The sequence below is a fragment of the Rousettus aegyptiacus genome, unplaced genomic scaffold (assembly GCF_014176215.1).
Source record: "Rousettus aegyptiacus isolate mRouAeg1 unplaced genomic scaffold, mRouAeg1.p scaffold_m13_p_2, whole genome shotgun sequence".
Taxonomy (NCBI): domain Eukaryota; kingdom Metazoa; phylum Chordata; class Mammalia; order Chiroptera; family Pteropodidae; genus Rousettus; species Rousettus aegyptiacus.
In genome coordinates, this window is record NW_023416295.1 from 71,015,518 (window position 1) to 71,027,758 (window position 12,241).

The 12,241-nt window shown below is 31.5% G+C and overlaps 1 protein-coding gene across 4 annotated transcripts in view; it reads left to right on the forward strand.

Moving 5' to 3' along the window:
- The window catches only part of LRP1B (LDL receptor related protein 1B), a 1,622,137-nt gene that overhangs the window by 1,007,475 nt on the left and 602,421 nt on the right, over window positions 1–12,241 (forward strand). For all 4 annotated transcript variants that reach the window (XM_036236560.1, XM_036236558.1, XM_036236559.1 and 1 more), the window contains exons 19-20: window positions 9,772–9,852; window positions 10,402–10,569. In XM_036236560.1, the coding sequence (XP_036092453.1) occupies window positions 9,772–9,852; window positions 10,402–10,569 (249 nt within the window). The remainder of the gene's footprint in view (window positions 1–9,771; window positions 9,853–10,401; window positions 10,570–12,241) is intronic.

A 12,241-nucleotide genomic window follows, 5' to 3' on the forward strand; every position in this document is an offset into this window, starting at 1 on the left:
CATTTTCCCCTTTTATAGTCAGAAACAGTATAGCCATTTATTTTAAACCTTATGTGAACAATCTGTGAGTTGTTCTCTCTTCCAAGTATCTCATCATAATTGAGAAAATAATAATACATTTATTATTTTTTATAAAAGACTTTAATATGAATTGATAGCTTCTGATTTGTTCTGTGTTTAATATCAAAAAGTATCTGAAGTTTGTTAAAAGATTGGAAAGCAACTTAATGAATATAAATAATTGAGTAAAGACAGTCTCTTCAATGAATGGTGTTAGGAAAATTGGACAGATACATGCACAAAAAAGAAAAATAAACTAGACCACATTCTTACACCATATACAAGAATAGACTCAAAATGGATTAAAGACAAATGTAAGACCCAAAAATATAAAACTTCTCAAAGAAAATATAGACAATAAACTCTCTGATACTGCTACAAATAATTTATTTTCAGATATATCTCCTCAGGCAAGGGAAACAAAAGAAAAAATAAACAAATGGTACTATATAGAACTCAAAAAAATTTGCACAACAAAAGAAAGAAAATGAAAAGACAACCTATTGAATGGTAGATGTTCACTTCTGATACATCTGATAGGGGTTAATATCCAAACTATATAAAGAACTCATACAAGTCAACAACAACAAAAAAGGAATCCAATTAAAAATAAGCAGAAGACCTAAATATATATTTCTCCAAAGAAGAAATACAGATGGTCAATAGACATGAAAAGATGCTCGAAGTCACTAATTATCAAAGAAATGCAAATTAAAACCAGAATGAGATATCACCTCACACCTGTCAGAATGGCTATCATCAATAAGTCAATGAACAAGTATTGGCGAGGTTGTGGAGAAGAGGAAACCCTAATACACTGTTGATGGGATTGCAAATTGGTACAGCCACTATGGAAAACTGTCTGGTTGTTCCTTTAAAAATTAAAAATGGATCTACCATTTGATTCAGCAATTCAATTTCTGTGTACTTATCCAAAGAAAATCAAAGCAATAATTCATAAAGATCTATGCACCCCTATGTTCATATCAGTGCTATTCACAATAGCTGAGACATGGAAGCAATCTAAATGCCCATCAACAGGCAATTGTATAAAGAAGTTATGGTTAATATATACAATGGAATATTAACCATAAAAAAAAATCCTCCCATTTGCAACCACATGGTTGGACCTAGAGTTTATTATGCTGAGCAAAATAAGTCAGACAGAGAAAGATTTAACTAAGATGTGGAATCTAAGGAACAAAAAGAACAAAATAATTGAAAGACTCACAAATGTGGAGGACAATCTGGATAACGGCCAGAGGGGTGGGGGGGTTGAGGGGCTGGGAAAAGGAGTGAAAGGTTAAAGTAGTATAAATTGGTAGTTTATAGATGGTCATGGGGATGAAGAGCATGACATAGAGAATGCAGTCAGCAGTAATGTAATGCTAGGTGTACAGCCAGAGGGAAAATAGAGTATTCGGGGGGATCGTTTCATAAACTGTATAAATGTCTAACCAATATACCTTCTATTTGAAACAAACAAACAAACAAACAAACAAATAAATAAATAAATAAAAGGCAAAAAAAATAAAAGATTCTAAGCTTCTGTTAAGGCAATCTTAGAAGGCAGCCTTAATATGTAGCTGACATGTTGAGTTTCCACTCAGTAAAAATATCTAAGCTTTTCTTATAGACTAGATCATTTCATTTGGATACTTCCAATGTTTGTATCTCAAAATTCTTTTAAGTTTTATTTTGGTGGTCTTTTGATTCTCCTTTATCCACATGCTTCAGGATATGCAAACCTAGGTGGTCCTATTCACTCTATACTGTCTCTTTGACCTCCAACTTCCTATAACTCTTAACCTGCCACAATTTTACAATAACAATACTAATAGTGTCTCTCAGTTTTGTGTAATTCAGACTTGATAAACATAACTGTTAAGGTTGTAACCAAATCATGATAACAAAAGCAGGAACCTTTTGGTGAACTATTAAAAACATCCTCTGAGTAAAACTGATTCAATAATTAGAACTGTAGATATAGTCTTGAACGAATTACTCATCTACCTAAATTTACTATCACCTTGCATACATGATATTTTCATTTATCACAAGGTTCTCAAAATGTTGCTAAAATACAGGAGTGCTCTTTCCTTGCATTTTCATGATATATACTTATCTCAACATTGTATCAGCAAAAATAATGAATTTGGTATCACTTGTTTTTATTTTATTCATGAGCAAATAGTCTATTTATAAATGCTGACAAAATGTTTAACAAGTTCATCATAGAATTTTTGTCAGAGATACCTAAACTTCACCTCTCTACAATTTCCATATTTTAATTCGTTTTTGAGATTTGGACAGTATTGCTTACTTTTTTTCCACTTCTCATTTATCTTTCTCATCTTCCACTTATTCCAAAATTTTTGTCAATATTCTGAGATTAAAAAAAAATGTTTGTTGTTTTATTACTTATTTGACAAATTGTCCCACTATGAAGATAAATTTATTTTTAGCAATTAGGCGCTCTATTTTTCTTTTTGCTTTGATTTAGAGCCTTAATTTCCTCTCAAACCAGTTTGTTCTTCACTCTCTCCAGTCTAACAATAATTATACTTTTATTAAAATTATGTAAAACAAAGAAATTGAAAAGCTTTTTTTTTTTTTCATTTGCCGCTGTCCTGAAGATTTATGCTTTGTATTCCATGTGGTCTTGTTTTGTTCTATCTTGTTTCATATTTTTATACTTATACAATCTTACTATTTTTGTTTAAAAAGCGTATGTAGGTTACTGTTAAGTTGTCTTCACATTATTCTTATGTGAGATGCTTTTGCATTTGTCTTTAGTTGCAATTCCCTCTTCTGTATATACTTAACTAATTAGGCTCTGTCTGCAGAAAAGTGGGACGATAAGCCAATCTTGGCAAAGTATTTTGAAAGCCATAGGCAGAAATTATTTAAAATGGCTTTTAGTTCCTTTGCCTAACTAAGCTTTTCCCCTAACTTCTTGCTTGAGGATAGGAATCACCTGAGATACTTATTACTGAAATAGATTCCCAGGCTTCTACGTCCCTTCCCCAAAGAGATTTCCTTTCAGTATGTCTTAGAGTCCAGGGATCTGTATTTGGGGAAAGCACCTCGTGTGAGTCTTATCTTAAAACAAGATCAAAGAATTTTAACTCTGATTTCAACATTCCCTACAAATTAGCATTTGTTAGGACCGCTTCAAAAAATTACCTCGAACATTATGGCTTAAATCAACGGAAATTTTACACTCACATATCTAGAGGCAAAAAGTCCGAAATCAAGGTGTCAGCAAGGCTTTCTCTGAAAGCTTTCAGGGAGAATCCTTGCTTACCTCATTTAGCTAATGTTTGCTTTGGGCACTCCTTGCGTGTGACATCATAACTCCAAACTCTTATCTCCATTTTTACATAACTTTCTTCCCTGTGTCTGTCAAATCCCGGTCTATTTTATAAGAACCAGTTGTGGAGTTTAGGGCCCATCCTTAATCCAGTATGATCTCATCGCGAGATCCTTAACTACATCTGCAAAGACCCTATGTCTATATAAGGTCATGTTCACAGGTATCAGGGTTTAGGATTGGATTTATCCTTTGGATATATACAATTCAACAGATTTTACCTGTGGAAATTGATTACGCTTTATACCATCAATTGGATTACAATAGAACTCAGGTATACGGTTTTAAAAGCTGTCCAGATGATCCTAATACTCATTCAGGTTTGTAAAATACTTTCCTAATGCCAATTAGTCTCTGCCTCCTAGTTAACTCCTTACTCATCTCACTATTACATACATTCCTGCAGCACTCAGATTCTTTTGCTTTTCTATCATATCTAGTGTTCTGAACTACAAGAAGAATTTGCCACTGAGGAGTAATAATTCTAACTGCCTCTATAATGCTAATAGCAATGTAGCACTTTAAATTTCTGTCAAGAGTAGACATGAATTCTTCAGGGACTTTAGCAGCATTGGTTTCTTGGTTGATTTTATATACATATATGTATATATAAAAATATGAACATGCATACATATATACCTATATTATGTATGTTATATATACATATTTATATATGTAAATCAGGGTCAGATGAGCTAATATATATAAAATCTAGATATACGGGAGATGATTTAAGAAAAATATCAGAATTGTGAATGGATATGTATATCAACCACAGAGATAGGAACAGGGAATCCTATAGCATACTGTTTGTACTAAAAGTCAACAGGTATAAGCAATTTGGTAAAAAATATTCTTTATTAATGATGTGCTAATTTTTAAAATGTAAAAATCAAACCGAAAAAAGTATCCCTGGAAACCTGATTACTTTTTATAGCACTGAAGAGTCTATTCCTTAGGCCTACATGGTGCTACAATTACTAATCCCAAAGTATGAATCAGAATAAGAAAAATATAATAAAATGTCATATAACATATAGTTTTTAAAATTTCTGTAATTTTTAAAGGTTGTTATTTCAAAGTAAATTCGGTTTTATTCTTTTTCTCTTGGAATATGTAGTATTATATATACACACAAGAAAAAAAAATTCCCTGATATATAGTCTTAAAATAAATTTACTTGAGCAAAATTAATTTGCTTGAGATACTCACTTCTCATTCTCCTATATTTGCAGTTTTGATATAAACTACTCATCGATTAATTTTTGTTGATTTTATCTGCCACATTTCATTGGGCATTTTAATTTACTAAAGTTATAACTTTCTCTAATCATTTCTTGGGATAAAGAACCTAGATTCATTGTTTAATTATTAATTTTAGAATTGAATTAAATGTAGATTTATTTTAGTACTGAAAGGCGATGTTCTCTAATTTACCTTTGTACTGTTTAACTTCTGAGGGTCCTCACTTTTTTCCGAGATCTATATTTCTGTGGAACTAAAGTGTCGCCTGTTCGATGATGACATTACAACCCAAGCATCTAGATTATAGATTCAGCTTTCTTTTACTACCCTTGCAGGCAAAATTTGACACATACGCACATGGCAGTTATAATTCACTAACTATTCTAATTTTCAAGACCTTTTTTATTTCTTTAAAAAATTTATATATTTTTTACATATTCACCTATGTATTAAAATGTTTAGTTGTTAGTTTTCAAGCATTTCTCATTTGTCTGCCATATCGTCAGAACTATTCAATTTTTTTTAACTCTTCTATTAGTCTCATTCTACATACACTCCCTAGATATTCTTTTTGACTTCCAAAGCTTTGTTATATCAATAGTAATTATTTCCAAATCTGTCTCTCATGCCTATTTACAGCTCCTAAATTTTACTACTTCTATCTTATACCGTGTTGCAGCCATTCTGAAATTTTTGCAGTTTCTCAAACACTTCATTAATGTCATCATTAATGCCTTCATTAATGTCATCTTTCTGGAATCTTCTAAAAATACTCCTCTCCCTTCCGTTTATCTGATTTAACTTGAATGTATCCTTCATACCAGCTTGTATATTAATTCCTCTGGGGCTCGATATCTCAGATAGATGCTTCTGTCATTAATTTCAATAGCACCTTATACTGCCTATATCATAGCATTTATCAGAAATTTGTTAACATCAATTTATATTAAAAATGCTTTTCTACTATATTGTAATTACTCTGAGAAAAAGTTCTGAACATTGTATTCCTGGCGTCTAGCACTTCTCTATTCATTCATTTATTTGGGTGATCTCTGAGACCTAGAACTCTATGTGGTTTAAAGTTCTCAATAAAATATTTTGAATGAATAAAACTTTTAAAGTAATTTTTCACTGTATTTTACAGAATAAAAATCTGGGCTTAGAGATGTTAAGCAATTACCCAAAGTCATATATTAATTAGTAATAAAGTCAGTGTTTGAACTCAGGTTTGCCTGCCTACAATGCCTATGTTCTTTATACATGACATTATATATGATATGTAAAATGAGGCTTTATGTAACAGCAGTGGAAGAGCAGAAGAATGAACACAATTTGTGGTACACTGTCCTCTTATTATTATATTAACTCTATTAGATCTTTCGAAGTCTGTTCTATATAAGTACCAATACCAGAAGCCGCAACTAGTGTATCTAGAAATATTATATATTTTCTCAAAAGATATATTCTTAAAATATGTACGATTTTAAAATATACTATTTTTCATAACTATAATTATATACATTAGAATAATAAAAATCAGAATTGGTTTTAAATGAAAGATAGAAGCCACAGAAATAATTAATTTTTAGCTTTTCTCAAATTTTTCTATACTATAATTTTGTATAGTATAGGTAAAATGTTCTCTTTATAAATGCTGACAAAATGACAAGCATATTAGTATGATCAGCATGGCATTATGAAAAAAAAAGTATTCTTGAATCAGTCAGGCTAGTATTCAGATTTTACTCTGACATATTGTTTATGCAGTTTTTCCTTAGGCAAGTTATGCTGTTTTCTTCTGCAAATTGGGGTTAGCAATAACAATTGCAGGGCTGTAGTGAAGAATACAGGTGATGAATGTATGTGGCTAGCTTTGTACCTCATAATAAATAATCTCATGTAATGTATTGTAGTCCCTTTCAGGTTTAGATAACACTTCCCTAACCCTGGACCCCTATAATATTCTTACTTTGTCTTTTATTTTAACTTGAGTCTTCTGTACATTTACCGCATACTTAATCATGAAGGTCAATTTTACATATATAGGATGTGGACTAACGCTTTCAAACAAATCTATGACAACTGAATTTTGAGACTTCAATAATAAGTTACTTAGAAATATTCATTTGAGGGCCAAGGAGGAGAAATAATTAGGAAGGAAAATCCCTAGGTTGGAGGCAGGAAAGAAACATACACTGGGTCCGAAAACTACCTCACTGGGAAACATTTCTCTAAGCTTCGTAAACTGGATAAATATAAAATCTATACTAACCATGATTGCCCTTGGGAGGGATAGAAAATTGCTGTAATTTACATAATGGCATAAATATATAACCTGGTAATAAATTTTAAGTGAAATATGCAATAGATAAATTGAGCCTACTACCTCCAACAATTGAAGATTTTTTAATAGTCCATTAATCAATATTAAATATTCTATGAAGTTGAAGTAACTACAGAAATGAAATATAGTTTTCTTTTCTTGCTGTAATTGTAACATGATAAAATGTAAGCTACCTTGGTTCATAAATTTTCTCCTTTTCAGACTTAATCAGATAATCTTTCCAAGTGTCCTGTAATTCGTGTCCCAGGAAAGATCCAAAGTTAAAGCATATTTATGTAAATCAAGAAAAAAAATAGATTAAACGTAATGTTTAAGTGTTTGCCAAATATTGCATAAGAATTCATAATGGTATTTTATCAGAACAAATAACCAGAAACAAATTGAAATATTTAAGTAGTATTTTCAATTTTTAAATCAACACTAATATGGAAGGGCAAGGAAAATTTTAAATTTATTTTAAGAACTTAGAGGAAAAATATATTGTCACTAGACCTCATTTCTCCATCACCATCAGATACTAGTGATTGGATACTAAGAAGTTATGGATACAGAATTTTCTAACATTAGTGAAAAATGCGACAGTCCATAGCATATTTAAAGTTTTTGATGGAACTCTTTCTGAAATGTATCACATATCTGACCACATTATTTTAAATTTATTTTTAATTATTATTTTATATTAGTTTCAGGTATACAGCACAATGGTTAGCCATTTATGTAATTTATGAAGTGACCTTCTGATTAATCTAGCACCCATCTGGCAGTACACACAACCATTACAATAATATTGACTATATTCCCTATGTTATACTTTAAATCCCCATGACTGTTTTATAACTACTAATCGTACTTCTTCATCCCACCACCTTTTTCTATAATAATGACTACATTATGAAGCAGAGAAAAGCCAAAAATAATTTTAACATTTCTTTATTTACAAGTTATTTTATTTATCTGGAATTCAGTTTGTGTGTTTTATTGGAATTCTATGACAATCTCAAGAGTTATTCAAGTGGTAAACTCAATTTTTTGCTACATTAAATGCTTTCAAGGTGTTATGCATGTCTAGATAATGTTTCTTCTGACTTCTTGATCTTTAGGACTTAAAAGACCTGAGAGATCATGTTCCAAACCAACAATCTATGGCCAGAGAAACTGTGTGATTTACCCAAGGTCACTCTGATGTGATAACAAAACAGAGATGGAGCATTAATCACTTCACAACCTTCCATGTGCACCTTTAATAAATGCCTTTGTTCTTTTTAGTGATTTGACTTATGCTTTCTTATAGTTCCCAATTTTTCTTTTATTTTATATAATTTGCCTTTATTTACGAACACATATTCATTATATGTATATCTTTATCTCGTTGTCGCTGTAGGCATAAGGTGTATGACTCATTTTCTTAGAGATTGAAGATACACTGTATTTTATATTATTTTATTTCTTTTATAAATTTTTACCTTTGGGAGCTAATTTCCAGATTTTCAGGGAGGGGGCCTTGGTTTTTAGATTTGTAATCTAAGAGAAAAAATCTTAAAGGTCATATGAAAAATTTTCCAACTAGTAAAATATCCACCAAATCTCCAAAGTTTCCAAACGCTTGGAAATAGCTTTCCTATTAGATTTATTTTTTTTCTAGTAAAACTTGCAATATTGGTTAACATGCTCCTAAATTTACAAAAGAGTGATTTGCAAATGTAAATTAACCAGTTACAGATGCAAAAAGATGTTAAGATTATTTTTTTTAAAAAATAGATCTCATTATATCTTAAAGTCTGCATTCAGTTGTTTACTCATTTAAACCATAAATTGTGCCGATACTTTGTTTAAAGTCCCTCATTCATGTCTACTGTACAAGTTTTAAACATTAAACACATTTATCTAAGGAATAAAATATTTTTAACAACATTCATGTTGATTCTTGAAACATAAACATGAGTTTTTATTTTCTTATTGGATAACAAAAGAAAATTCTCTTATAAGTGTTGATTAAATTATGATGGGCATTTTCACTTTTATTTTCAGTACATATATGTCAGCATATTTTGGGGGTTGTACACATAGCTTCTGATCTAGTCTTATATTTCCACATGTCAGCGATTATCACATTTTTACTTCTTTCTTTGAAGCATACTTAGGCTTTAATCTAATTTTTTGGTGTTCAAAGGTTAAATTTATTCTAAAATTTATATCTCAAAACATGGCTTTGGTAATCATGAAATTTAATCTTTATAATTGTATGATAGCAGCTAACGTGATGTTATTGAGTTGTTTTTCTTTTAACATTCAACTTGTGATATTGGACATCTTTCCAAGGCAAAGTGTGATCTAGCTTTTGTACTTTAACTCTCTGTATTCAGAAATGGACATTCTTTTCTGAAGCAGACATATGTGATTTTGCAGCACTAGAGCACAGAGCCTCATCCAGCTATTATTCTCTGAGAAGAGGTTCAGCTCCTTGGTTCGGAGAGCCAACATTACTTGCAGTATCATGAATTCAAACAGTTCTCCATCAAGCGCTTCTCTTGGCTTTCAGTCATTAGAAATTACTCATTTAAAAGATATTAAAAGTATGTGTATTGTATGTCCTCAAGAAGTTACCATCACTATGTGTGTTTAATGTTTCCTCTGTGTCTTTTGTGGAGGACAGGGGTGAAGTTCTCATCACATTAGTAAATGAAATACAAATTAAGTCAAGCACAGTCAATAATATCTTTCCTATTGGATTTTTTTATATCTTCCACAGAATTCCCAACTTGTGAGCCACTAACTCAATTTATATGCAAAAGCGGAAGGTGCATTAGCAGCAAATGGCACTGTGACTCTGGCAAGTACCAAATGTTCACTGTACTACACTGATTTAATTAGAGGCCTGTTCTCTGTGCTGCTTCACCTCTTTCAGAGGTAGTTTATAAGAGAAGCTTGCAGAGCCAAACAAAATGGCTAGAACAAGTGGTGAGAGGGCAGCTGGCACATCAATAGGGATTAGCATTAAGGATAATGGAGCTCAATACCTCTCCCATGGGACTATGATAGAGATTCTTTTTCAGATATTAGGCTGGACATAGTCTAAGTCTACAAACGTGAGATAAAAAGGGGACATTGAGGAAATGACCTGGACAATTCTAGCTCCTCTAAATATTTATGAAAAATGTTCTAAAACCCAAGGTGGGGTAGTTTATAAATTATTATGGAATTATCCAGATGGCCTCAATTTTTTCACCTTGCTTTTTATGTTTGTGATTTTTTCCTTATACTCTGATGTATCGTTACGCTAAATTATGCCAAATACAGATAAATGAATTATATATAAATCAATGCATTCTCAGCTTCCCTGATCAGTTTTCATTACCTTGCTATTGATGCTTCTTTTCAGATGACGACTGTGGAGACGGGAGCGATGAGGTTGGTTGTGTTCACTCCTGCTTTGATAATCAATTCCGATGTTCCAGTGGCAGATGTATCCCAGGCCATTGGGCCTGTGATGGTGACAACGACTGTGGAGACTTCAGTGATGAAACCCAAGTCAATTGTACCAAAGAAGGTCAGTAATTTTGTGAATCTATAAAACATCATTTTAAATTGATATATAATAAATGGATTATTTCAGGGTGAATATTATATAAAAATAAATCGTCCATCAGAAACTGTGTAGTATAATTTGTTATGTCTTTACTTTCATTTTTTTCCTTTCCTTTCTCTGGCTTCTCACCTTAATGCCTTCTTATACCTTGCTTAATGCCTTTTGCTCTTGTCTTTGCTTTCTACTTTCATTAATTGCTTTACTTCTATTAGATACTTTACTTACTACTCTTTAGACTCCTTCCAACTTCTAAATGGCCAAATAAGAAGCTTAATTTTTCTTTTATTTTCACACCCGAATAAGAAGCTTAATTTTCCTTTTATTTCACACCAAATTTGTTTTCTCAATGTTTGAAATGATTCCCTATTAAATGGTAACATATTCCAACTGGCAGACATTTTTGAATGCAAGCTAAGAGAGAAAAAATATCATGATTATGGCTTTCAGCATATCCATGGGCAGCACGATCCTGTGATTTGTATGAGATACTTTACAAAATGTGATCAACCACAGGGCATATTAATAAATTAGAAATTATCACAGAAAAAGATAGTACCGTGTTAAGCATTTTTACATTAGTAACATTTTTAAGTAGAATGTTATTTATTCTTTCATTTATTCCACAAATATTTATTGAGGGCTTCTCATATGACAGGTGTTGTGTATGTACCAAAAGGATAGTAAAAGGACGAAAAAAGAGAAGGGATTAAAAAGTACAAATTAGTAGTTACAAACTAGTCATGGGGATGTTCAGAAAAAGAAGAAGGGATTAAAAAGTACAAAATAGTAGTTACAAACTAGTCATGGGGATGTAAAGTACAGCATAGGGAATATAGTCAATAACATTGTAATAACTATGTCTGATGTCAGATGGGTACTAGGCTTTATTGAGGGCACTTTGTAAATTATATATATATATGTATAACCATAATGCTGTACATCTGAAACTAATAAATATTTGATGCCAACTGTAATTCAAAAAATTAAAATTGGGTATGCACCAATAAACAAAAATTGATTAAAAAATCTAGTATACAAACAAGGAAATGATTTATTTGATGTAGTAGGGTAGGTGGAACCGTATACTGGGCAATCATGAGGAAGGCATTATTTTCAAAGTGTTTTCCAGGGATATATATCTGTCTTCTGCAAATATGTGACAACCTATAAAATAAAAATTTCATAAAGTATTTTCTTTAACATGATTTTTTTGACATTCCTCTCTTGCTCTCTGTCTCTCTGTCTCTCTCTCTCTCTCTCTCTCTGTCTCCTCTCTTTATCTCTACCTGTTTTGTGTGTCCTTTTCTTTCTCAATTTAGTTAGTACACTAGGCTAGAACATTCTCCTATTATTAATCTGGCATAGGAAAAAAAAAAATATATATATATATAATCTTTTCCTTGTATTTTTGAAACATTTATCTGATTGTTGGCATTTCATTACTAAATTACACTTTGAATATAAACTAATTTTCTCCCACTTCACAGACGTCTTTTTAAGCTTCTCATGAGATGTACATCTGTGGCCTGCTAGCACTGCCCCATAATCTGCTGTGAAAGTTAAAGTGCCCCAAAGCTAATTTACTTTCATCTCAGAAATACGACCACATGTTTCTCTTCTATGTCTATTTATC